This window comes from Pieris brassicae, chromosome 3 (genome assembly GCF_905147105.1).
Source record: "Pieris brassicae chromosome 3, ilPieBrab1.1, whole genome shotgun sequence".
Taxonomy (NCBI): Eukaryota; Metazoa; Arthropoda; class Insecta; order Lepidoptera; family Pieridae; genus Pieris; species Pieris brassicae.
The window spans coordinates 1,409,052-1,435,192 of NC_059667.1; the positions used below are offsets into that span (position 1 = coordinate 1,409,052).

At 34.2% G+C, this 26,141-nt stretch overlaps 2 protein-coding genes across 4 annotated transcripts; both read left to right on the forward strand.

Moving 5' to 3' along the window:
• The first annotated feature begins 323 nt into the window (after positions 1–323).
• On the forward strand, positions 324–2,123 carry LOC123707072 (signal peptidase complex subunit 2). Its single transcript, XM_045656851.1, has 5 exons — positions 324–457; positions 689–754; positions 1,140–1,273; positions 1,481–1,633; positions 1,859–2,123. Exons 1-5 carry the CDS (start codon positions 440–442, stop codon positions 2,040–2,042), a joined length of 555 nt encoding a protein of 184 aa, XP_045512807.1. The 5' UTR covers positions 324–439; the 3' UTR covers positions 2,043–2,123.
• Positions 2,124–2,702: 579 nt separating this feature from the next.
• On the forward strand, positions 2,703–24,357 carry LOC123706948 (glycerol-3-phosphate dehydrogenase, mitochondrial). Of its 3 annotated transcripts, none has more exons than XM_045656610.1 (16): positions 2,703–2,960; positions 7,764–7,862; positions 8,527–8,695; positions 9,015–9,237; positions 10,665–10,828; positions 12,087–12,220; positions 13,025–13,182; positions 13,526–13,719; positions 14,364–14,558; positions 19,001–19,122; positions 19,817–19,953; positions 20,503–20,656; positions 21,000–21,188; positions 22,277–22,375; positions 23,420–23,565; positions 24,106–24,357. In XM_045656610.1, the coding sequence occupies exons 2-15, from the start codon at positions 7,770–7,772 to the stop codon at positions 23,552–23,554; spliced, it is 2,166 nt and encodes a 721-aa protein (XP_045512566.1). In that variant the 5' UTR covers positions 2,703–2,960; positions 7,764–7,769; the 3' UTR covers positions 23,555–23,565; positions 24,106–24,357. The 3 variants fall into 3 exon arrangements, with proteins under 3 accessions (XP_045512566.1, XP_045512565.1, XP_045512567.1); XM_045656609.1 differs by lacking the exon at positions 22,277–22,375 and adding an exon at positions 22,629–22,727 and having other exon boundaries at positions 2,704–2,960; XM_045656611.1 differs by lacking the exon at positions 22,277–22,375 and adding an exon at positions 22,629–22,727 and having other exon boundaries at positions 2,704–2,960; positions 24,110–24,357.
• Positions 24,358–26,141: the final 1,784 nt, after the last annotated feature.

A 26,141-nucleotide genomic window follows, 5' to 3' on the forward strand; every position in this document is an offset into this window, starting at 1 on the left:
CATCAGAGTGACCATCATAGAAATAAATTATCTGTCAAACACAAACAACATTTAACAATAATAAATTGTTATATGGTTAAGTTGAAATATTTTTATTTAGATAATTTTACATTAAATTATCTAAACAAGTTTTACGAGTTTTAATAGGTATGTATTAAAGTTGTATTATTTTAAAGAACCGAGTTTAAGAGTCACATCATTTTTAAATTACATATTAACACTTTCCATATAGGACCATAGTCATAGGTTGTATTACGCTGGTAGATTTGCGTTGGATGTTGTCATCGTTTTGTAAGATACTCTACAGTTTTGTCGGCCAGTGTCATTAGTCAGTTGTCAAAAAAATTATGACATTACTTCGTTTCGTAGCGTGTATTTGTATCTTTTAAGTATTCTAGTATTTTTCATAAACATTAAAGAATTTTTATAACTTAAAAAAATGGGTGAATCTAATGAGGTAACATCACGACTAAATTACATATTTGATTTGATTCTTATAATTATAAATAAATTGGGCACTAAAAAGCCGCTTAGGATCACAAGTTTACCGCTTAGGACACGTCACTGTTTTCAACTCAATATTATAAAAAAATTAAGTTCATTTTTAGTGTTTACTCTACCTTTTTATTACATTGTATTAAGTTTTAATTACATTGATCACTTAGTTCAATTCTCTCAAAAATTTCAGACAGTGAAGATAAACAAATGGGATGGAGCCGCCGCTAAAAATGCTATAGATGATGCTATTAGAGAGGTATAAATTATTGCTAAAAACTCATTTAGTCGGAAACCACAAAAAAATCTATAAAACCTTTTTTTTGTGTCGCACGCAAACTATTGTATAGATTTCATACCAATGACTATAAATCTTTGAACAGCATAGTTTCTTTATACTGTACTAGGAACAAGTTTCTTATTTATTCATAGACCTATTACTATTATAAAACCACTGGCTTTAGTCCTCAATGTGATAACTCCATTATGTGACATGAAAATACAGGTTGAGTTATGACTTCAACCTAAATGTTTTGCGATGAATTGAACCCATGACCTTCAGTTATATACTCAATGTGCAGTGTCAAGTTGCCAGCAATTGGATTTTATATTATATATGTTTATCATCTGAATTTTTTTTTCAGGTGCTAACTGGAGATTTAAAATGTAATGAAAGTTTTGCACTTATTGATGGAAGATTGTTTCTTTGTGCTCTGGCTGTAGGAGTTGCACTTTATGCACTGCTATGGGATTATCTTTATCCTTTTCCACAATCAAGGTAGGGTTTTATTTTGGAATATGGGTGAGAATTCTAATATCTAACACATTCAATTAACTAATAATATATAAACTAGCTAAAATAAATTGATGGAACTTTCTTTGATTATCAGCTTTGCACATTATTTACCTTAATATAATAGTTCATTCAATATTGGTGACATGATATTAATAAGGTTAGTAAAACTCCAACCTTAACATTTTACAGATTGGTCCTTATTGTGTGCGTGTCATCATATTTCATTTTGATGAGTATTTTGACTCTATACACAACATTTAAGGAGAAAGGAATATTTGTAGTTGCAAAGGAAAAAGTTGGAAACAATACCAGAATTTGGGAAGCCAGCTCTTATGTAAAAAAGTAAGTTGTGTATTATATATTTTTAAAAAAATATTATTTACTAGAAATTACAACAATGTTATTTGGTAACTACACATTTAAAGTAAAGGTTTAATGGCCAGATATCAAACTTGATTTCTTCACTATTTCATTAAAATATCAGGCCAGCCAGGCCATTGATTATAATCAGTGCTCAATACATGTCCACTTATTATTTTAATTTTCAAAAAAAAATAAATTTTGCAGGCATGATGACAAATACAACTTGGTTATTGTAATGCGTGACTCCACTGGCAAGAGTCGGGAAGCGTCATTCAACAAGTCTTTTGCTAACTATATCGATACAAATGGTGCAGTTGTTCAAACTATTGTGACAAATGAAATCACAAAACTTTACAACTCACTATCTTCAGAGAAGAAAGAAAAGTGATACCATGATCTTTATGCATTTAATATTATTTGAAATTAAGCAAACATTTGTGTAAACTTATGAATAAATGCTGAGAATATATGTTTTATAAATTTTAGTTATACAAATATTGTACAAAACGAAGCAAATCCCTCTTTACTTAACCTCCTAATTAATTCATTATAACAATATTTAATTAGATTGATTGATTTTATAAAGAAAACACTATTTTACCAGATTGATGCTATATAAGTTTACATAGTTTCAATCTGGTAAAAGTGTTTTCTTTAAATGTGTAAAAGTTATGTTAATATAAGACAATACTATGATTTTATAAGTAAAAGTGTTTTAAGAAATACAATAATGTAATTATTCTCTAACAAGTCATGTAGTAGTCAAAATATGTTAGAAAAATTTGTAAGCATTATTAGCTATAATGAAAAAATTCAAAACAAAAAGTTCGTCTTTTGAAACTCGCAGGCGCCTTTTTTGATTAGGTAGTTCGAGCTTACCCAGTCAAATTTATAGTATTGATTAATGAAAAGGTTCAAAATAGTCTTAATTTAAATGCCATGCGCGGATTTTCGTCACTCCCGCCAGGTTGCGTGGGTGAGTGAAGTTAGGAACGTGTCAATGATTCACTATGCCATGAAATCGAAACAAACCATAGATAAAATAAAACATTATACCTACTGCCTTAGTGTAGGTGGGTCGGCTAGCAAGGGCATTGTAATGCTCCGCCGCGATTTCGTATAGTTACCATGTATTGAAATCATTATTAGTAACCATAAAATAGCTTTATTAGAGCTAGTGCCAGTAATAGGATCGTTATTACAATTGGATCTGATTTAAATGAGTCCCCTAGTGTCCTTGTCCTAGAAATATTTATGTAACTAATGTGCTGCTCAGCTGTGTTTATTTAAAGGAATTAATTAAAAGGTAAGTGATCTCCTGTTTATAATTTTAAAAATCTTATATTTTTTTAATGTAAAGGAATTGTTCCAGTCTAGTCTTTCACAACATTACGTCTTAGTTAAATCAATACTTTGTTTAAGTTATTATTGGTACCTAGTATTATTTTTAATAAAACTTTTCAAGAATATTCTAAAAATAGTGTAGGCTTTTTATCCAACTTGAATGGCTTATCCTGTTATAATGACATCATGCCAGCGCCCTCAAGGTCATATTTACGGTGAACGAGTTGCATCGGACTTACTGTTCTTAGACCGTTCGGTAAAATAACCGGTTAATAATTACACGGCTAGTTACGTAAACGATTTTACAGATTAGCAAATGTAAAGCACCTTGGTGAAGATTTTAATAAGCGTAGGACAAGATTACTGGGATGCTGATTCTATTTCAGTTTTGGCCGCGATCTACAGAGACCTGAGACACTCTTTGTATTATAATGTACGTAGAGTTACATACATAATACATTGTTCTAAAGTAGACTATAATGTATATGAATAACATATGTTGTATTACGCGAGAGAAATATTTCAGTAGATAATTATACCGTGTATCAAACACAAGTATGTTTTTATAAGGTGACGCATTTCTTAAAAAAACTTTACATGTAATATAGGATAAAATTATTAAGATCATGTCATGCAGAAATGTTCAAAAAAAATTGGCGCCTAAATATTATTTCGAAGAATGAGAACGACCTTGACATTGTGTATTTTTGTCACATCCGTCTGAATGCATTCTAAATACATACATGCGTTAAGGAAAGTATGTGTTGCGTAGAGACGATAACAATATTTATACTTTGGAGTCATATTAGTAAGCAGATTGAACACGAAAATGATATTTAACGAATAAGTTTACATGATAAATATGACAAGTTTCTGAATTCAAAATAAAATTTACTTTTATAGTGGTTTCGGTTACTCAAAATAACGGCACACTTTGGCACTCTCACACGAAATTTACTTTTTTTTTACTTTCTTCGACACATTTTTAACAATTGACTCAATTTATTCATATAAAATATACCCTTACTAAGATATTAGACATTCTTGATTAAACGGCGACTAATATTGATTTAAAAAGGCATATGAATGAATACATTGAAAGATTTTATGGAATGAGAGACCTGAATATTGTATATTTATAGACAACAGAGGGTACGCGGAAGTCACAATACATAATTACTTAATCTTATCTGTGGCGTGTAACGTAGCTACAATTTTCCAGACATTCATTATCAGCATGACTTTAAAAAGTTATATTACATTGATGATTAGAAGTTATTGACTATTCACCTGTATTGATATAGGATGTTATTAAGTTGTCCGACTCTTTAGGTGTAAAACTAATCTAATAGTAAAACACTAAATTTACAAACATTAGTCAAAATCAATTTTGTCTGTTAGAGTAACGTGTTATTAAGGTTAATGTAGATCAAAGTAATTCGATTAATTTATATAACTGTCATGAAAACTTTGGCAACTGCGACCTATCGACGCATTTCAATTTCAAATAATTATTTATCCATAGATAATATGCAATACCAACAAAACTAATACAATATACTTTACGTACTTCCACAGTAAATGCTTAGAAATATATTAATTTATTTTCAGCCAGCTCTTTTTATAACACCCTGTTAATTATATGATGAATGAATGACGCGAGCTTATGGTTATCACATCGTCTAGTCATGTAATATTCGTGATTATCATAAGTAATTTATCGTACCTAACAACTACGAATATGTATAGAACTGTACATATAGCAAATCAAATGCAAATTTAACTTTAAACTGTTTATTTTAAACCATATTCCAATGTTATAAAGACGTGAATAAATCAAAATACCCAAGTACGAAAGCAATCTTGCTATTTCATGGCTATGAACAAAATATAATTGCTAAACCCAAAAAAAGATATTTTTGATTGGATGTCTTATCTTTTGTGTGCCATTGTACATAAATAACAGATGGTTTGTAAGAAATGCATTGTTTGAAGCATAATGAAATGTAAATTTAAAGTAAACTATTTTTGTAATAAAAATTCTTTAAAAATGGCTGCAATAATTAATAAAGTACTTACAAACCGCTTTACCACACGCTAAATCGTATTGCACAGACTATAAGAAATCAAAATAATAATAATTTAAATTAAAAAATTGGAACTGTCTCGAGGGTCTCTCACAGGTTTTTATCAACTGTACGTTTGCGAAGTTTACGTTAATTGTATTCATTCGTGACTAACTTCGTAGTTAAAGTTTTATTTAAACGTGTAAAGATCACCTAATTACCTGTCAAAATATACTTATCTATCGATTTTCAATCAATTGAACCGATATAATTGCCTACCGATTTCGCCATACGATAAGGAATTGGCTGGCGTCCATGTTGAAACAATCCATCACCTGTACATAGTTTGAAGGCCGCGTTTGAAACGCTGTTAGACAAAGTATATCGAATTCTATAATTATAGACGAAAACCGAAAATTCTGTGCTTTAAAATTTTAAGAAAATAACAGCCATTTTGGAGCCAACAGACATCGCTATAGACGATAGCAAGTGGCCGGATGGGATGTCTTTGATCCTTTGGATGATGTGACGGGCTTTGTTATAGAGTACCACTTGCGTAGACACGTTAGCCCCGTCCCGGACAAGCACGGAAGCAGGCGGAAAGCAATAAACGTCTCAAATATAATAGTTTTTTCTCCAACTTTGATTTTATTCCCTTTGAAGTACTCTTGGATTGTGGAGTTCAAGTCCTCAGGCGCTAATTAAAGATTTAAGTTGGCGCCTGGTAGATAGTACCGGTGACTTCAGAGCTGTGGCTTGCCTAGCTTAACGAGCTGCCAGCGTTAAAGGTGCCACAAGGAGCAAAAAATATTTTTTGTGATTTATTTGCTTAATTTTTATTCAAATTCAAAATTGTTAATCTTATACCATATATGCAGCTGCCTTATCCGCTTCAGACTATAGTAGATATATAATTAATATGTATTAATTAATATAAATACGTACGATTCTTAAGATTTATAGGCGCTTCTCTGAGTGAATTTGTACGCTTTTTTGTGTTTATATCCTATACGAAAGCTTTTGGCTACTCACCTCCAAAATTGTATAATGAAACAAACAGTCAGATAACAATAATTAATAATAATTAATGCATAGACTTTTTCCGAAACAAACACCGCCTCCTCTTCCTCATAAGTCTGGTTCACGCTAAGTCACGACTGAATCTTATGTATTGCGAACAACAGGTAAACCGCTTGAAATGTGTCATAATTGTCATAATTGGCCGATGAGCTTAAGAAACGTCTGGATTAGTGTTAGAATAATGGCGGTTTAAAACTAGGTCAAAAATCCGTTTAAGTTGTCTGTAAACAACGTTTTAACTCGTTAAACAACAAACCACAACTAACTTTTAAATGAACTAGACACTGTTTAAACTAGAATTATCTTTGCTCACACGTGTCAAAGAATATATCGTAACAAAGAAAAAAAATCTTAATTAATAAATACTTATCCGGAGCTAGATATGTTCGGTAGTGTGCTAATCAGTTAAACAAGGCGTTGTTAAGTGTCTATCTCGTACCTAATCCGCCGTTTTCCTTGTATTTTTTTTTCTGGTTAGCAAAATATTTCCGGTTTATTTTTGTAACATTTATGTTTACCTAAATTGTATTATAGTAATAGTATATTACCATTTTAGATGAGAGTTTATAATATTACCCTAGATATAATACTATGTGGTAATAATTTAATTAATTAATAAATCAATTATAACGATTTATTATTGGTTAACTTTTTTGTGTGGTATGGAACCACTACTGTGAAATATTTAATACAAATATTTTACACAGACATTTTCCTCTTTATGACAGTAAATGAGAGTAGATGCTGGATGATCTTTCCTTACTTTAGTATTTTTTTACAGGATATATCAAATGAGCAGGCATACAATTTTTTTTTGAGTAAAGATTTCATTTATTACCATCACAAATGTACAGTACAGTGAAACCTGGTTAATTGGGATCTCAAGGGACCAAAACATATGTACCAATTATCGAGGGTTTTCAATAATCCAGTTTTCCAATTAAACAGGTTTAAATTTATAGTTGTCTCATTTACAGAGGTCCCCGCTTAGAGGTCGAAATGTGCCGTTATTCCATTTTTAGAGGTGAAAGTGCGTATTTTTGATGTCATGAATTTAATGTAGGTATGAATGTACATACATAATGTATTGCGTCGAAAAAAAAATACGGTAAAGTTTATGACTTAAAGTAATCGGTTATGTTTGTTTGTATTTGATTGCTAGTTGCTAGCAAAACATGAGATATGTAGTACTGACAATCAAAGCATGCGCGAAAGCCGACGAGAAATGTATGTAAACAAACACGTCAAAACGTGTTGAAAACTGATTAATTTGTCTCACTTAAACAGGTAATTGAGCTACAGAGTCTCAATTATAGAGGTAAACATCGACAAAAGTCTTAGAATTCAAATCTTATTTAACCCGGTTCAAAAAGTCCAATTAACAGAGGTAATTTAATGAAAAAGAACCGGGACTTCGTTGCAACTCTCAATAATAGAGGTTTCTCATTTATCCAGGTCCCACTTAACCAGGTTTCACTGTATTTACAACCTTTTAAACTTCATACTAATAATAATAACTAAAAATTCATAAATAGAAATTTAAAAAAGTATTGTGATACTTATTCGTTAAGGGATCTGCTTTAAGTAATAGAAAATCATAGTATGTTTTTAATTACCAGGCAAACATGTCCCGTAGAAGATTGTTGGTTGGATGTACGGCAGGTGTAACTGGAGCGGCTATCGCAGCCTGGGCTTTTGCTGCGGATGACTCACCTTTGGTATGTATTTAATTACATTCCTCGTTTACTTACTGGTGTAATATAAAGCCGAGTACACTACAGACTAATAAAGCCCACATCTTTAATATTATGCTTTCAAAGATGCCGCCACAATATAACTCAATTTGATTTTCGTTTCAAGATTCCCGAAGCATCCCATCATCTCAATTGTCCCTCCTAGAAGAACGCGTTTTGATCAAAACCGATATCCAGATTTGCATTTTGATAATCGAGTTGCTTCCCTCTCACTTTGAAATCAATTATCGTCTAGTTTTTTTATAATCTATGAATCAATGTATTTTTTTTCTTTTATCTTTATTTTCCTATATATTTGTCACATTAAACCTTGTATATTATTTTTTTTTATGTACCAATGTATCAGTGTGCCGAGCGTTGGCAAGCTTTTGTAAATTAATAAGAATAAATTGTGACAAAGTAACGAATGGTAAACCTTCAGTTTGGTTGTTTCCAAATAGAAATAAGGCTCTCCTAGTTATCTAAAGAATGATACTGTGACGCGATTACACCAAATACTCAGTTTTTCATCATCATTTGTCGATGTAAATACATATATAAAATTTAACTAATAGTTATGAAAAGTTTTATCGTCTATCACAGATGTAAAATCTTATGTCTGCTTATGTCGAGTTCGCCTATTTTTTAGAACTGGTACCAGTCGGCAACGGTTTCAGCTAAAACTGATCGTAAAAAGCGACCTCTACCGCCCAGGTCCGAGCAAATCAAAAACCTGCAAGCGGGCCATACATATGACGTCCTTATTATCGGAGGTGGTGCTACGGGGGCCGGTTGTGCCCTGGATGCCACCACGCGAGGTAAAATTTAGCTTATTTAGCAATTACTCCTTATACTTCAAGGTCACCAAGAATGAACCCGCTAGAGCGGCGATTATGCTAGCAATCTTCAGGCGATGCACAAAAATATACTGTCCTCCATGTGCACACAATTGTTGTGTCCCAGAAACAACAGAGCATCATATAAAGTGCATAACTGACAGTTCATGACAGCAGCAGCGGACAATAATTGTTTCTTGACGTAAACATGTGAAACTTTGGTCCTTCGAGCCGTAATAGAACATTCTCTATTTCTTGTTTTAATTAAAGAAAATTTACGTATAACGTATTATTTTCACAGGTCTCCGCACAGCACTAGTAGAATCAGATGACTTCGCGAGTGGTACATCAAGCAGAAGCACAAAATTGATCCACGGCGGAGTCAGATATCTCCAAAAAGCGATCCTTCAGCTGGACTACGAACAGTATAAGATGGTGAAGGAGGCGTTACACGAACGAGCCAATATGCTGGAAGTAGCACCGCACTTGACTAGACCATTACCAATATTGCTGCCTGTTTATAAGTAAGTCATCATAAACGTTATTATAAATAGTTTAATAGTTTTTAATTGCAAGTTCGTGTCGACTTTATTTATTGATTAAAACATTATAAATAAAAATAAAAACCTCGAAATCCCATCTCATAACTAATTTCTTGACGAATCCTTTAAGGTCTCTTCAGTTAGGCCTTGTAATTCAGTTCCCGTCCCTATTCGCTTAGCTCCTTCTCTATCTTCCTTTGATTTCTTCTGTACAAACATTACCTGTCCACATCGAATCCCTTTAACTTACTAACTTTTGTACTACTGACTGACGTGAGTTTGTTTTTTGTTCCTGTTTAGTTTTGTCTTAATAACTATATGTAATATGTGATTATATTAATTTCTTGACAAATCCTTTAAGGTCTCTTCAGTTAGGCCTTGTAATTCAGTTCCCGTCCCTATTCGCTTAGTTCCTTCTCTATCTTCCTTTGATTTATTCTGTACAAACATTATCTGTCCACATCGAATCCCTTTAACTTACTAACTTTTGTACTACTGACTGACGTGAGTTTGTTTTTTGTTCCTGTTTAGTTTTGTCTTAATAACTATATGTAATATGTGATTATATTACATATAGTTATTATATTATGTAATTTTATACATTTAAAGTAATTTAATACATGAAACCACCTTTTCATATAATTATGTTTAATTTGATATTGTAATGCAACGAAGTGTTAATAAAAAAAGAAAAATATAATTTTAGCTAAAGGTTGGTTTATATAAGATTTGAAGGCCTCCTCCAAACCCTTCCACTTGTCTCTCAACCTCAACCATTTTTCAAACTTTCCCCACTATCTGTTTTATTCCATACCCAGTTTTCTGGTGGGCGTCATCTCTATATTCTTCCGACTGGACGTTCCAAGTATTCCTTATACCCATCAGTCACAAACGCAGGCAATGTTACCTGCTCATATCCACTTTAACTGTTTTGAATGCAGTGCGACGTCTGATATGTTTTTTAAGGCTATCACACTGTTTTTAACTTTATCTTTAAGTTTTAACCGAAAAAAGATCCAGCCCATTGGTACAGATACCGGCAAACTTCTTGAGCATTAAACAAGGGAGTAGGGGAAAATTTCCGCATTGTACACAGCGCGGGACACAAACTTCAACTGATTTACCAATCACGCGATAGACACATCACTCTCCCACCGAAATCCCAGTGAACCTATAAATCGCTTCTACGCAGGCAGACATTTGTTCAAGATGTTTGCCGGTATCTATATACTCCAATCTTCTCTATTAGCGCCTTATTGAAAATTCACGGTTGGCATCCATATGATAGACATGGAGTATGCTTGTGGCCATGTTCTTGTGGCATGATTGTTCCTTTTATACTCAACTTAAGGTATTTCGTTGTAAATAATTGGATGCTGCAATTTTCAGTGTTTGTAATGTAATTTCAGATGGTGGCAGGTACCATACTACTGGTTCGGTATAAAAATGTACGACTTGGTTGCTGGAGACAGGAATCTGAAGAGCTCCTACTATCTATCTAAGAACAATACTCTAGAACTATTTCCTATGTTGAAATCTGACAACTTGTGTGGAGGCATCGTGTATTATGACGGTGAGTTAAAAGCAGATTCAATACTTTCTACAAACTTTCTATTTTAAATTTGCTTTACGTTCTATAGAAATTATCAGTGTTGGCCTAGTGGAATCAGCGTACCAATCTCATCCTTGAGGTCTTAGGTTCGATCCCCTGCTGTGCACCAATGGAAAGTACATGGTGTAATTTCTGTGTACGTGTTTAACACTCGCTCAAACTGTGAAGGAAAACATCGTGAGGAAAACCAAGTGGACGGCGTGTGTCAGGCACAGTATTCTGATCTCGAACTTGCCTATGAAACAGATACATAAATATGAGGCCCAGACCTAAAAAGGTTGAGATCCACTGATATATTTATTTTGTTCTGTAGAAATCTTAAAGCATAACTCGTGCGCAATTGCCTTCGATAACAGGTAACAATAGGTCTAATCTACGATATTATATGGAATAAATAAAATTAGATTTAAATTTAAAACAAATTTAAAAAGTTTGGTCCTTGTGGCAGTGTATCTTTAACGCTGGCAGCATTTGCTCGCTGTATTCCTTGAGCGAAGAAAGCACCAGCTCTGATGTCCACGGTCAGCTATTGTAAATTTAGATTTTATTATAATTCTGTATGTAACTGAAAGTTTTTGTTAAATAAAGTTTTTATTCAATCAGGAAAAGGAACCAGATATGAGCTAACAAATATTCAAAATATTTTACCCGAGCAATACTGAATTTATATTAATAATTTAAATTTAGGCTTATTTAATATTTTATCCATTACTCATCAATATAAATATGTACTCGTAAATGATAAGTAATATAATAATATATATATTATTATATATGTCGGAGAATGAATATTTTAAAATTCCCGCCACTATGAAGTTAGTCGTAGAATGCGGTGTCGTATGGTAAGGTAGACTGTCAACGTTGACAATTGACAATTCCTAGTCTGTGTGATCTACCAAATGTCAGTGGCGCGACTGTTTCGTGGCAGTAAGTGAATTCTTTAGTCACTTGAGTTTCGAACGTCGCCTGCGCCGGACGTGCGCACTGACTGTGTTTAAATATTAAGTTATAATGTCGGACGACGGTAGTATCACCAATTTTGCAATTATTAATCGCGTTGAATCTGCGACATATATATATATTCACTGTTGGACGTCTGATGAATTAGTTTTTCAGTTTTCATATTAACTGGCAGTATAGTAAAAACATGCCTTAATAAAACATTTGGCCTGTACAGTAGTAAAGCTGGTAGCTAGTAGTCATGTTATTTTTATTTCAGGTCAGCAAGACGACGCTCGTATGAATTTAGCTATCGCGTTGACAGCTGCCAGACATGGCGCCACAATCGCCAATCACGTCAGAGTTCTGAAGTTGCACAAGACAGCTGGAAAATTGAGTGGTGCTAGAGTTAGGGTAAGCATAAGTAATTAGATAAGGTGTGAAATTAAAGTAAGTCAAGTCTAACCGATATAGCAACGGCGGCGGAGATTATCAACCGCGCATGCGCTGCATGGATCTGGTTAGCGCTGCGCCTTCTCGCGCCTATTATTTTCACACGTGTTGTCCTCCTTGTGTGATGTTTGAGATCAAAAATAAGGAAAATAAATCTAGCGCAGATCAAATAGCTTTAACAATTCAAATATTTATAATTTGGTCCTTCGAGCCGAAATATATATCATCTTTATAATTGTACTGTACGTGTGTTTGCCACTGAACTCTTCTTAAACGGTTGGACCGATTTGGACCTCTTTGTATGCGTTTGGTTGTCGCCATGGTTTAGATTCACAAATCAGCCCGACAGATACAACTGTAGTAGACACATAGTCGGTATCTAGGTTATTTATCTATACAGCAAATAAACAGCTGGTATATATATAAACCTACTGTGCATGTGTTAGTAAGTAAACTCCTAAACGGCTGTATAGATTTTGATAAAATTTTGTGCCTTTATAAATGATTTACATTATTATTATTATTATTTTGTGTGTACAGGACAACGTCTGCCGTTTTTATATTGTTTAACTTACATTGGAGTATTATTCATACGTATTTAATTTAACATGATTTTATAAAATTTTAAAAGAGACTATGTACTAATTGGTGACTCTCTTTCTTTAGTTGTGACTTGTGGAAAACTAGGTATTTGTAAATCGAAGGACCAAAATCTCCCTTTTATCTTTTAACTAGAATAATATATATTTTTTATTATTATTTTAGGACGAACTAACAGGAAAAGAATGGGACATCAAAGCAAATAGTATTATCAACGCAACTGGACCATTTACGGACTCCATCAGGAAGATGGATGACCAGGCCGTTAGAGAGATTTGCTGCCCATCATCTGGAGTGCACATTGTTCTGCCGGGATATTACAGGTGTTTTAAAATATACTAATATTAAACCAGCTGCCGACTGTAGTATTTCCGAACCACCGTACCAATTTTTAAAAGGTCGGTAACGCACTCGCGAGTCCTCTGGCATTGAGTGTCGATGGGCGGCAACTTTACATCAGGTGAGCTTCCTGCCTGTGTGGAGAGTCTGGAAAAAAATGCAAAGATAGGATTTGAGAGCGTAAAAAATTAAAGCTACCTAATTAATTTTTAAATAATTTAAAAATAATTGTGAGAGAGAAAAAATCCCCCTGACATGGCTTAAGGGTGAATCTTTATATTGAAACAAAAAAAAATAGCTTTTTAATTTGATACTGTGGTCTTCCAGCCCCGAACACATGGGTCTCCTAGATCCGTCCACGTCCGACGGTCGTGTGATTTTCTTCCTTCCATGGCTGAAAGGGACCATCGCGGGTACAACTGACCTGCCTTGTGACGTTACGCACACGCCCAAACCCACGGAGGACGAAATCCAGTTCATCCTCACCGAAGTCAGGAATTACCTGAACCCTGATGTTGAAGGTATGCTTTAGGAAAACTATTCATTAATTTAAGATGTAACGTATGGTTCATTTTAAAGGTCATGACATAATTTGTAATTTGTCTATGGCCCATTTTATAGTCTATGTATGTATAGCTTTCTTTTTACGTTGCGCATACGCTTTCACGGCACGACTGCTTGGAGGAGGGGGGGGGGGTTATGTATGTGTATATAAGTGATCTGTTTGAAACGGTCATTTTGTAATTCCCTCTTTAGGGAAGATTTATCACTCCCCCCCCCCTCTGCTGAAAGATTTTGTTATATTAATTAATTTATAGTTTATTATAATTATTAATATATTATAGATAAACCAGTACCGCTACCTTTATGTCTGGGTTTCAGATTTCCGTATCTGTTTCGTGGTAATTTGTCAATATAATAGTCAAGTATCAGCCTTCTGTGCCTGACACACTCCGTTGACTTTTTGGGTCTAAGGCAAGCCCTCCTCACGATTTTTTCCATAACCATTCGAGCTAGTATTAAATGCAGACAAGTTCATTAGTACATTGCCGGGGTTCATGAAACTACTACATGGGGCTGACAGTCGCTCGCTGAAGCCCACAATAATTTACATAATAAATACACTTTATGTCTACGTTTGTAAAGCACAAGAATTTGTTTTAAGTCCGTCGCGGTGATGTCCTATCAGCATGGTCAGGCATTCGGCCCCTCGTGTCCGACCCAAACAAGCCGGACACGCAGTCCCTCGCCCGTAACCACATAGTCCACGTGTCTCCGTCAGGGTTGGTCACCATCGCTGGAGGGAAATGGACCACATACCGGTCCATGGCCAGTGAAACTGTTGACGCTGCTATTGAAAGTAAGAACCAGAGATCGATTACTTACACGAGTGTCAAATTAACTAGAGTCAGTCTAACGAGTGTCAAATTAACTAGAGTCAGTCTAACGAGTGTCAAATTAACTAGAGTTAGTCTAACGAGTGTCAAATTAACTAGAGTCAGTCTAACGAGTGTCAAATTAACTAGAGTTAGTCTAACGAGTGTCAAATTAACTAGAGTCAGTCTAACGAGTGTCAAATTAACTAGAGTCAGTCTAACGAGTGTCAAATTAACTAGAGTTAGTCTAACGAGTGTCAAATTAACTAGAGTCAGTCTAACGAGTGTCAAATTAACTAGAGTCAGTCTAACGAGTGTCAAATTAACTAGAGTTAGTCTAACGAGTGTCAAATTAACTAGAGTCAATCTAACGAGTGTCAAATTAACTAGAGTCAATCTAACGAGTGTCAAATTATTTAGAGTCAATCTAACGAGTGTCAAATTAACTAGAGTCAATCTAACGAGTGTCAAATTAACTAGAGTCAATCTAACGAGTGTCAAATTATTTAGAGTCACTCTAACGAGTGTCAAATTAACTAGAGTCAGTCTAACGAGTGTCAAATTAACTAGAGTTAGTCTAACGAGTGTCAAATTAACTAGAGTTAGTCTAGCGAGTGTCAAATTAACTAGAGTCAGTCTAACGAGTGTCAAATTAACTAGAGTTAGTCTAACGAGTGTCAAATTAACTAGAGTCAGTCTAACGAGTGTCAAATTAACTAGGGTCAATCTAACGAGTGTCAAATTATTTAGAGTCACTCTAACGAGTGTCAAATTAACTAGAGTCAGTCTAACGAGTGTCAAATTAACTAGAGTCAGTCTAACGAGTGTCAAATTAACTAGAGTTAGTCTAACGAGTGTCAAATTAACTAGAGTCAATCTAACGAGTGTCAAATTAACTAGAGTCAATCTAACGAGTGTCAAATTATTTAGAGTCAATCTAACGAGTGTCAAATTAACTAGAGTCAGTCTAACGAGTGTCAAATTAACTAGAGTTAGTCTAACGAGTGTCAAATTAACTAGAGTTAGTCTAGCGAGTGTCAAATTAACTAGAGTCAGTCTAACGAGTGTCAAATTAACTAGAGTCAGTCTAACGAGTGTCAAATTAACTAGAGTCAATCTAACGAGTGTCAGATTAACTAGAGTCAGTCTAACGAGTGACAAATTAACTAGAGTCAGTCTAACGAGTGACAAATTAACTACAGTCAATCTAACGAGTGTCAAATTAACTACAGTCAATCTAATGAGTGTCAAATTAACTAGAGTCAATATTGAGTGTCAAATTAACTACAGTCAATATTGAGTGTCAAATTAACTACAGTCAATCTAACGAGTGGCAAATTAACTAGAGTCAGTCTAACGAGTGTCAAATTAACTAGAGTTAGTCTAACGAGTGTCAAATTAACTAGAGTCAATCTAACGAGTGTCAGATTAACTAGAGTCAGTCTAACGAGTGACAAATTAACTAGAGTCAGTCTAACGAGTGACAAATTAACTACAGTCAATCTAACGAGTGTCAAATTAACTAGAGTCAGTCTAACGAGTGTCAAATTAACTAGAGTCAGTCTAACGAGTGTCAAATTAACTAGAGTCAATCTAACGAGTGTCAAATTATTTAGAGTCACTCTAACAAGTGTCAAATTAACTAGAGTTAGTCTAACGAGCGTCAAATTAACTAGAGTCACTCTAACGAGTGTCAAATTAACTAGAGTCAATATTGAGTGTCAAATTAACTACAGTCAATATTGAGTGTCAAATTAACTACAGTCAATCTAACGAGTGGCAAATTAACTAGAGTCAGTCTAACGAGTGTCAAATTAACTAGAGTCAATCTAACGAGTGTCAAATTAACTAGAGTCAATCTAACGAGTGTCAAATTAACTAGAGTCAATCTAACGAGTGTCAAATTATTTAGAGTCACTCTAACGAGTGTCAAATTAACTAGAGTCAGTCTAACGAGTGTCAAATTAACTAGAGTTAGTCTAACGAGTGTCAAATTAACTAGAGTTAGTCTAGCGAGTGTCAAATTAACTAGAGTCAGTCTAACGAGTGTCAAATTAACTAGAGTCAGTCTAACGAGTGTCAAATTAACTAGAGTCAATCTAACGAGTGTCAGATTAACTAGAGTCAGTCTAACGAGTGACAAATTAACTAGAGTCAGTCTAACGAGTGACAAATTAACTACAGTCAATCTAACGAGTGTCAAATTAACTACAGTCAATCTAATGAGTGTCAAATTAACTAGAGTCAATATTGAGTGTCAAATTAACTACAGTCAATATTGAGTGTCAAATTAACTACAGTCAATCTAACGAGTGGCAAATTAACTAGAGTCAGTCTAACGAGTGTCAAATTAACTAGAGTTAGTCTAACGAGTGTCAAATTAACTAGAGTCAATCTAACGAGTGTCAGATTAACTAGAGTCAGTCTAACGAGTGACAAATTAACTAGAGTCAGTCTAACGAGTGACAAATTAACTACAGTCAATCTAACGAGTGTCAAATTAACTAGAGTCAGTCTAACGAGTGTCAAATTAACTAGAGTCAGTCTAACGAGTGTCAAATTAACTAGAGTCAATCTAACGAGTGTCAAATTATTTAGAGTCACTCTAACAAGTGTCAAATTAACTAGAGTTAGTCTAACGAGCGTCAAATTAACTAGAGTCACTCTAACGAGTGTCAAATTAACTAGAGTCAATATTGAGTGTCAAATTAACTACAGTCAATATTGAGTGTCAAATTAACTACAGTCAATCTAACGAGTGGCAAATTAACTAGAGTCAGTCTAACGAGTGTCAAATTAACTAGAGTCAATCTAACGAGTGTCAAATTAACTAGAGTCAATCTAACGAGTGTCAAATTAACTAGAGTCAATCTAACGAGTGTCAAATTATTTAGAGTCACTCTAACGAGTGTCAAATTAACTAGAGTCAGTCTAACGAGTGTCAAATTAACTAGAGTTAGTCTAACGAGTGTCAAATTAACTAGAGTTAGTCTAGCGAGTGTCAAATTAACTAGAGTCAGTCTAACGAGTGTCAAATTAACTAGAGTCAATCTAACGAGTGTCAGATTAACTAGAGTCAGTCTAACGAGTGACAAATTAACTACAGTCAATCTAACGAGTGTCAAATTAACTAGAGTCAGTCTAACGAGTGTCAAATTAACTAGAGTCAGTCTAACGAGTGTCAAATTAACTAGAGTTAGTCTAACGAGTGTCAAATTAACTAGAGTCAATCTAACGAGTGTCAAATTAACTAGAGTCAATCTAACGAGTGTCAAATTATTTAGAGTCAATCTAACGAGTGTCAAATTAACTAGAGTCACTCTAACGAGTGTCAAATTAACTAGAGTCAATATTGAGTGTCAAATTAACTACAGTCAATATTGAGTGTCAAATTAACTACAGTCAATCTAACGAGTGTCAAATTAACTAGAGTCAATCTAACGAGTGTCAAATTAACTAGAGTCAATCTAACGAGTGTCAAATTATTTAGAGTCACTCTAACGAGTGTCAAATTAACTAGAGTCAGTCTAACGAGTGTCAAATTAACTAGAGTCAGTCTAACGAGTGTCAAATTAACTAGAGTTAGTCTAACGAGTGTCAAATTAACTAGAGTCAATCTAACGAGTGTCAAATTAACTAGAGTCAATCTAACGAGTGTCAAATTATTTAGAGTCAATCTAACGAGTGTCAAATTAACTAGAGTCAATCTAACGAGTGTCAAATTAACTAGAGTCAATCTAACGAGTGTCAAATTATTTAGAGTCACTCTAACGAGTGTCAAATTAACTAGAGTCACTCTAACGAGTGTCAAATTAACTAGAGTCAATCTAACGAGTGTCAAATTAAGTAGAGTCAATCTAACGAGTGTCAAATTAACTAGAGTCAATCTAACGAGTGTCAGATTAACTAGAGTCAGTCTAACGAGTGACAAATTAACTACAGTCAATCTAACGAGTCAAATTAACCACAGTCAATCTAACGAGTGTCAAATTTTTCGAGAGTCGACTAAATTAGCAAATACTATTTATTTGATTGAATTGTAATTCATGGTCCGTAAGATGAGCTTTTAGTTTTTAAGGTTTTTGTAGTTTTGTGAATTTGTATAATTTTTCAGTGTTACTTAGAATTTTATTTTATTTTTCAAACTCAAAAAAAACTATTTTCATATAGGTAACCAAGAACACTAACGAACGTCAACAGAAAAGATGTTAAATTGCTTCTAAATTTACATTCACTACCAGTTCGCAAGTCAAGGGCCGTAGGGTTCGTAGAGCCTAACCTTAAACCTTAAATATTAATTTTTCTTTACTGGAATTACCTGGAAAAGATCGCTCGTAAAAGGCAGCCCGTTGCAATAATTCATGTATGTTGCAATATTCACTTGTTTTTAAAGAATAAAATAAAAATATTTTTTTCCCCTTCACAGGTGCAAACCTGAAACCTCTGTTCCGTGACTGTCAGACCGACGGCTTCCTCATTGAAGGCGCTCATGGCTGGACACCTACAATGTATATAAGGCTCGTACAAGACTTCGGACTTGAAATGGAGGTAAACCATTATATGAAAGATGTATTTTCAGCTATGAATACTGTGCTATCTGTAGGTAGAACTCCCCCAAGATGACCCAAGATGAGGTCCGAGTCCCGCAGAGGTAGCCCTTGTGCTAGTTATAGGAAATATTTTTCTGGCCGAGCTCACCGAATCAGCCAGAGCTGAGCTGTCAAGACCCTTCAAGCCAAAAAAATAAGTCGCTTGACTGGTTAGGAGCAGTGTTGACCTAGTAGATTCAGTGTTCGAATCTCATCCCTGAGGTGGTAGGTTGGATTCCCGGCTGTGCACTAATGGATTTTATTTCTATGTGCGCATTTAACATTTGCTCGAACGGTGAAGAATCGTAAGGAAACCGGCTTGCCTTAGACCCAAAAAGTCGACGGCATGTGTCAGGCAAAGCAGGCCGATCACCTACTTGCCTATTAGATTAACAAATGATCTGAACAGTCTAAAAATATAGTAGCGCCATTGATTTATTTTGTTTGGCTGGTCAAGAATCTTTTCATTAGGTTGAAGTTCACCATCCTTCTAGGATAAATTTTGAAATGATAGATCCTATTTTTAATTATTGTTTCTATATAAGTTTGTTATATTCGATTTTACTGTGAAATTAGGCTGCCCGTTTGCTTCCTACTCTACCTGCCATACACAATAGCTGACGTTAACAAATGCCTGTTTTTATCATTCGTAGGTGGCCCAACACTTGGCAAAATCATACGGGGACCGGGCCTTCGCTGTCGCCAAAATGGCCGCCATGACAGGTCAGAGATGGCCTGTCATTGGTAAGAAGTTGCATCCTGAGTTTCCATACATCGATGCTGAAATTAGGTATGGAAATTCCATTTAGTTAGGCATTTTACTTATAATCCAATGATATCATTGAAAATATATTTTTGGTTTCGATAATGGAGCTATCAATCGATCAAACTACAAATTTAATTCGACCAACTTCGACCCTAAATATCAATTAAAATCAAAGTTTTTGTTGTACATTCGTAGTATAGTTTTTGCTTCAGTTATAGCCACGCTTGTAGTGTATAAATTTGTTGGGTTCTACACTTGCGATTTAAGAAAATAAAATTTTCTTGTATAAAGTACCCAATAAAAGACACCTAAATCAATGTAACTCCTAAAACCTCCAAGACATCACGATTCCCCTTAAACTTAAGGGGAAAATCTATATATAATCTTATTGACTTGACTAATTTACATATATACGTAATTCAGTCAAGCAGAAAATCCGTCAAACCTGTCAAGTCAATAGACGTAATATGTTAGTGTGACATTTGACGTATGACATTTCCAATAGGCCGTATAGCATTGCTCTATGACAAGCACAGACAACATTACATAAACAAAAACATTTTTTTTTATAAGATACGGTGTCCGCGAATACGCGTGTACGGCGATCGACATGATCGCTCGTCGCCTCCGTCTGGCCTTCCTCAACGTACAAGCTGCTGCCGAGGCCTTGCCTGGCATTATCGATATCATGGCTGAAGAACTTAAGTGGAACGAGTCTGAGAAACAGGTAAATACAAATTTATATAGAATATTCAATTTTATTATTCGTTTAATAAGTTTTATTTTGAAACAAAGGCAAGAAATCTCTGTGTTTAAAACCGATATACGGTAAAACCGTACTAGGGATTACGTCATTTCCTGAAACGCGCTTACGAAATGTTTCACGCTAAGCATATAAACTACTCTACCTTAGTCGCTGGGACCTTAGGGCCAGTCAGCGGTTAGGCTGGTCGAGAAACCTCCATTAAGGTTGGAGGAAAAGCAGCACCTTCATATTACTTAATTCCCAAAAAAAAATTATAGAAAAAAATGTGTAAACCTCCTTTTTTGAAGTGAATAAAAATTGACAGAAACAAATGAAAATGGCCGCCGATTTCCTAGCGAACGAAATGGGACAGATGGTGAACCGAGCCAGTCGTGACAAAATACCAATTAACCTCAACAAAGATGAGATACAGACATACATCAAACGTTTCCAGATCATAGACAAGGATAGAAAGGGTTATGTGTCTATTAACGACATCAGGAGGAGTCTTAAGGTAATAGATATTATATTAAGTATATGAACACTCAACTCGCATGCATACACACATGCGTACGCACCAACAATAATATTTAGATTATATTTTACAAGGGAAAGCGGAATTTAAGACAATAAATTTAAATTAGTTTAAAAATACTTTTCACCAGCTCCGGAGTTCGGGGTGGGAAAGAGGGACTCCACAATAAAGAGACTTTAATAATAAAAAAAATAATTAAAGAATCTATACTTTGTTACCCAAAAGATAATATTACCGATTCTTAAAGGCCAATGCACTTGCAAGCCTTCAGGCAATGTGTCCATGAGCGGCGGTATCACGATACATCAGGTGGAGCTCGTACCCTATTACATAAAATAATAATTTATTACATAATATTGAAAACTTGCCTGAAAAACAGTAATAAAATGTTTACTTATTGTGACTTTTCATGAAAATAAATTAATCAAAGAAAAATCCACTAGGAAATTAAGATTTATTTGCCTTTCAATGACAGCATGAATACTGGAAATAAAGATTTTTAAGAATTTAATATCTTTTTCTACGGGGAAAGGGAAACTTCGTGGGATTTGATGCTGCAAGCCTAAATTGCCCTTTTTGTTCTGTTACAAAACATATATCAGTATAGTTATAAGAACGTATATCTTATATGTAAAGTAGCAAATAAAAACACCACACAGTCTATAAAGAAGATTATGAGAGATTCAGAGATTTCAGAGAAACATCTTCCAATAGACAATAAAAAAAAATTGATGAAATTTATGGACGTACAAAAATAAATCAGTGGCGCTGCCTTTTTAGGGCCTGGGCCTAAGATTTCTGTATGAATCATAATAATTTCTCAATTTAATAAGCAAGTAGGTGATCAGCCACCTGTGCCTGACACACGATGTTATCCTTCACCGTTCGAGCGTATGTTAAATGCGTACATAGAAAGAAATTCCATTGATGTACAGCCGGATCGACGACCTCAGGGTTGAGAGTCGCACGCTGAAGTTACTAGGCCAACACTGCTTTTGCACTGATGGACTGGATGGTGTCATGCCATGTATAGCATTAATATTAATTTAGTTGGCCAATAATTCTAGAGTATGGGTGTGAAACCTTCAGATGCAGAAATAAGTGCAATTTTATCTGAAATAGATGCTACATATCATGGACAATTGGAAATACAAGACTATCTACAGGTAGAATAATGGACTGGAGGGAAATTTGTTTAGATTTAGTAGCTTGGTAAGGGGTTTAAAGATTCTAGAATTGTTTGTCGTGCGTACGAAAAAAACGGTGATCACGTTAATTACTTTAATATCTGTGGTCGAAATAGATAGGCAGTGCCTGACATTTTCCCCGCCAAACGGTTCTAGGTTCTTGTCATTTCGCGCGGCTTGACAGCTGTCATTCATTGTGTTGTCTGTGCTCTGTAAAAACGGTGTTCCACAGAACTACGGCGAGGAGGTGACCGGCGAACAGTTACACGAAATATTGCGTGAGATCGACACTAACATGAACGGGCAGGTCGAACTCGACGAATATTTGCAGGTGCATTCATATATAGACCTGCGTTTTAGCTGTTTTCTTTATCATTTGCATGACAGAAACTTACGTATTGCGACACTTTTTTACATTCATGTGCCCGAATCTAATTGTGAACGGCCAATAAAAAATTAATTAATTGCCCTATTTGTTTCATCGCTTTACACACATGGAACTCCATTTCGTAATTTATTTCATTTCATCAGATTCTTCTCTAGTTAGACCACCACTATTGCTTAAAATCATTTGATATGTCTAATTTAAATAATTCAATAAATTCGTTAAATGAATAGATGAAATTAGCGTAAGAATACTACTAGCGTAAGAATATCAAAACTACTAAACTAATTTTAATTCATGTTAAGTTTATTCGTAAAAAGAAAAAAAATGCTCGGTTAAATAACAGGTCGAATGAACGTCAACTCCCAATTTTTTTTAAGTTGCTTTCCGAATGTGGTTTTTAATATAATACTAATCTTTGTTAATATCATTGCTTTTATAACTAACATAAGAAACTTATTTCTTACTAAAAATTAACAACAAATGTATATTAAATAAAACCACAAAACTGGAGAAATAAAAAACACAACTGTAATATTGCTCTAGCTATCTATGGTTGTTAACTTGACATTTAACTAGGCAAAAAATATTGACATTTAAATTCCCGCCATTTTTGCTAATACGCGTGCAATACACAGATGATGTCAGCCATCAAATCGGGTCATGTGACATATTCGCGCTTCGCCCGGATGGCGGAAATGGAGGAGGAGCATCACGAAAAGGAAGTACTCAAGAAACAGATCAGTGTTGAGAGGAGTGGCGGTGGCTTGTAAGACTTTGTTAGGTAAGTTAAGTTGCTTGTAGTTATTTTTTTCTAAGTTATGTCAACACACGACAGATCTAATAGTCTTTATAAAATCTTATGATTATACGACTTATGATTTAAGTTATAAATTAAATGTCAAACGAAAAGACTAAAGTTAGTTTGAAGGTAAAAAATGGGATGAGCCTTATACGGAAGGTTTTGTTTTCTATTCCCGGCGAAATAATATTTTAATTATATCTAGTCGAGACGGTGAGGTAATTAGACAGAGATTAGATGGAAATAGGCATTTTCAACATCATATTGATTACATTCAGTTTAATACAAAACGGAAATGTTTCATTAATTATGTTATAAAACTATTTGTTATTAGCGCCATCTATCCATATTTAATAAAACCGCAATAACAAACGTTTAACAACTGCTCAACCTATTTATAAGAAAAGTTTCAATTATAAAATAATAGATGGCGTTATAGATAATTTAAGTAGGTTTAATATAGATGGCGCTATAAGCTTATCAAGCATATTCGGCGTATAACGGTTTTCCGTATTGTTTCAGATAGTAATGAACACCTCTTCAGTTAAACAATCCTATAGGTTTTACTTACCCTAGAGTATTATTCGCAAGAACATCAAATACTTCAACTGAAAAATGAACTTGTGTATATTCTTATCATCGTGTTAGTGTTAACTGTTATTTATTATAATTTAGCACATAGCATGTAGCAAGTTATTATCATCGTGATATTTTATTTAACCTTAAGTCCTCAAAATAATTATTTATTGATCGAAATTAAATTACCGACGCTCTTCTCGTTAAATTTTGAATGTTTACACATACAGTATTTATTAATTATAAACATTTTTAAAATTATCTTTGTTTCAATAAAGTATTAGAAAAATTAATTGTGTTTTAATTATATCATTTGCTAAACAACCATTATTGAAAAAATAAATGCTACGAGTGGTAAGTATTTACTGAAATTAACCTTCAAGTTAATAACAATAATTTTTGACAAACAATATAGTTACGTTATAAATTATGATTTAGTAATATTACGAACTAAAGATTATGGGTTTAAAGTAATTTGACAAAGACATCGCAATTGTTAAATTTAAACGTGTTATCTGTGGTTATAAATTAATTTAAAAACTGTTTTGTATGACCAAAAGTCGTGAAATAATTTATTGAAGGACAACTACTGATGTACACGTGATGTAACGAGGGTCAGTGAGGTGATTATGTTCAGCTTGATACATTAACAGGGGAAGGCAGATTTATAAAAATCGGTGAAAATTAAGTTGTACAAAAATTTTGGTGGGAAAATGTTCAAGTTTTGTAATACCGGATACAGGGCGGTGGTTACGCCCCCATGGGCCGCTTTCGGGCGGTGGGTGGTCGCTGTACCGTGTTTATTAATTTTTCAAACGCGGGAAACGAGGGTGTCTAACGCAAGTGCTATTGACAGATGTAATGCTTAAACCACGCGCCCACAGATATTAACACTTTATACTATAAACTTTTTAGTCAAAAATAAATTAGTATTTTTATTAGTAGTTCGTAACCTTCTTAGATTATATAGTATAACTACGTAATCTTAATAGCAGTTACAAGTTAAGGTGTTATGATCATTTTAACAATCTTGGTTCACAATATGTCAGGCAATACAAATAGTTGTTTTGTAATAGTAATAGAAAATTTGTGCTTTCTATTAATAACATTTTTGTAACGAGCAATATTTCATTTAATAACAATCTTCTATTATCTCGTTTACCTATATACAAAATATAACTTAACTCAAAATATTATTGGTAAAAGCTGACGTCAGGGACAGTGTTCTCGCGTTGAATGCAGTGCAGTAGCTACACGTTGTATAGGCGGGCATAGTTCAAAGAGACTTTTTTGGGGATACATGGGTTTTAATGAGTATCTAACATGCTAATTAGCGTGATGCAACGTCTCGAGAGCAAGGGCGTGTCGGGAGGGGGCGGGTGGCGGTCCGGCCCGCCCACGCTCTTCCGCTTCCGATCATCTCAGCTGTAACCAGCAGGTCAAATTTACTTCCTTGATTTTTTGATCCCTTTTATGCTCTTTCATTAGATACAGTAGCTCGGTGTTAATTAATTAATGCCAATGGTAGTACTGCAATGACAGGTGTTTTTTACCCCGTGTAAAAAGATTATTTAAAAGTTAACGAATAAGTACAAAATACGAACAATGAAGGCATTAATCATTTAGTAACATATTTACTGGGATACACAATTGCATGGCTCGCGATTTTTTTTAATTTTGTCATAGTCCATCAGATATAACGAAATACTAAAACTAGCAGACTTATTTTGACAAAACGAATTCAATGACAGCTTTTTGTATTATATACAAATGTCAGTTTACAAAATTTGTAATCTGTCAGTATTTAACTTGTATATTTTGAACTTTCACCTGTTATAAGAATGATGTCATTCTTTCAATCAGTGTCTTAACGAACAAGAACTAAGAAGTAAAGTTAAGATATTTATACATATGCAATAGAATGTTAAAATTCTACTTTTAATTATATAATTATTTAAATCAGATTAAGTGAGCAGGTACAT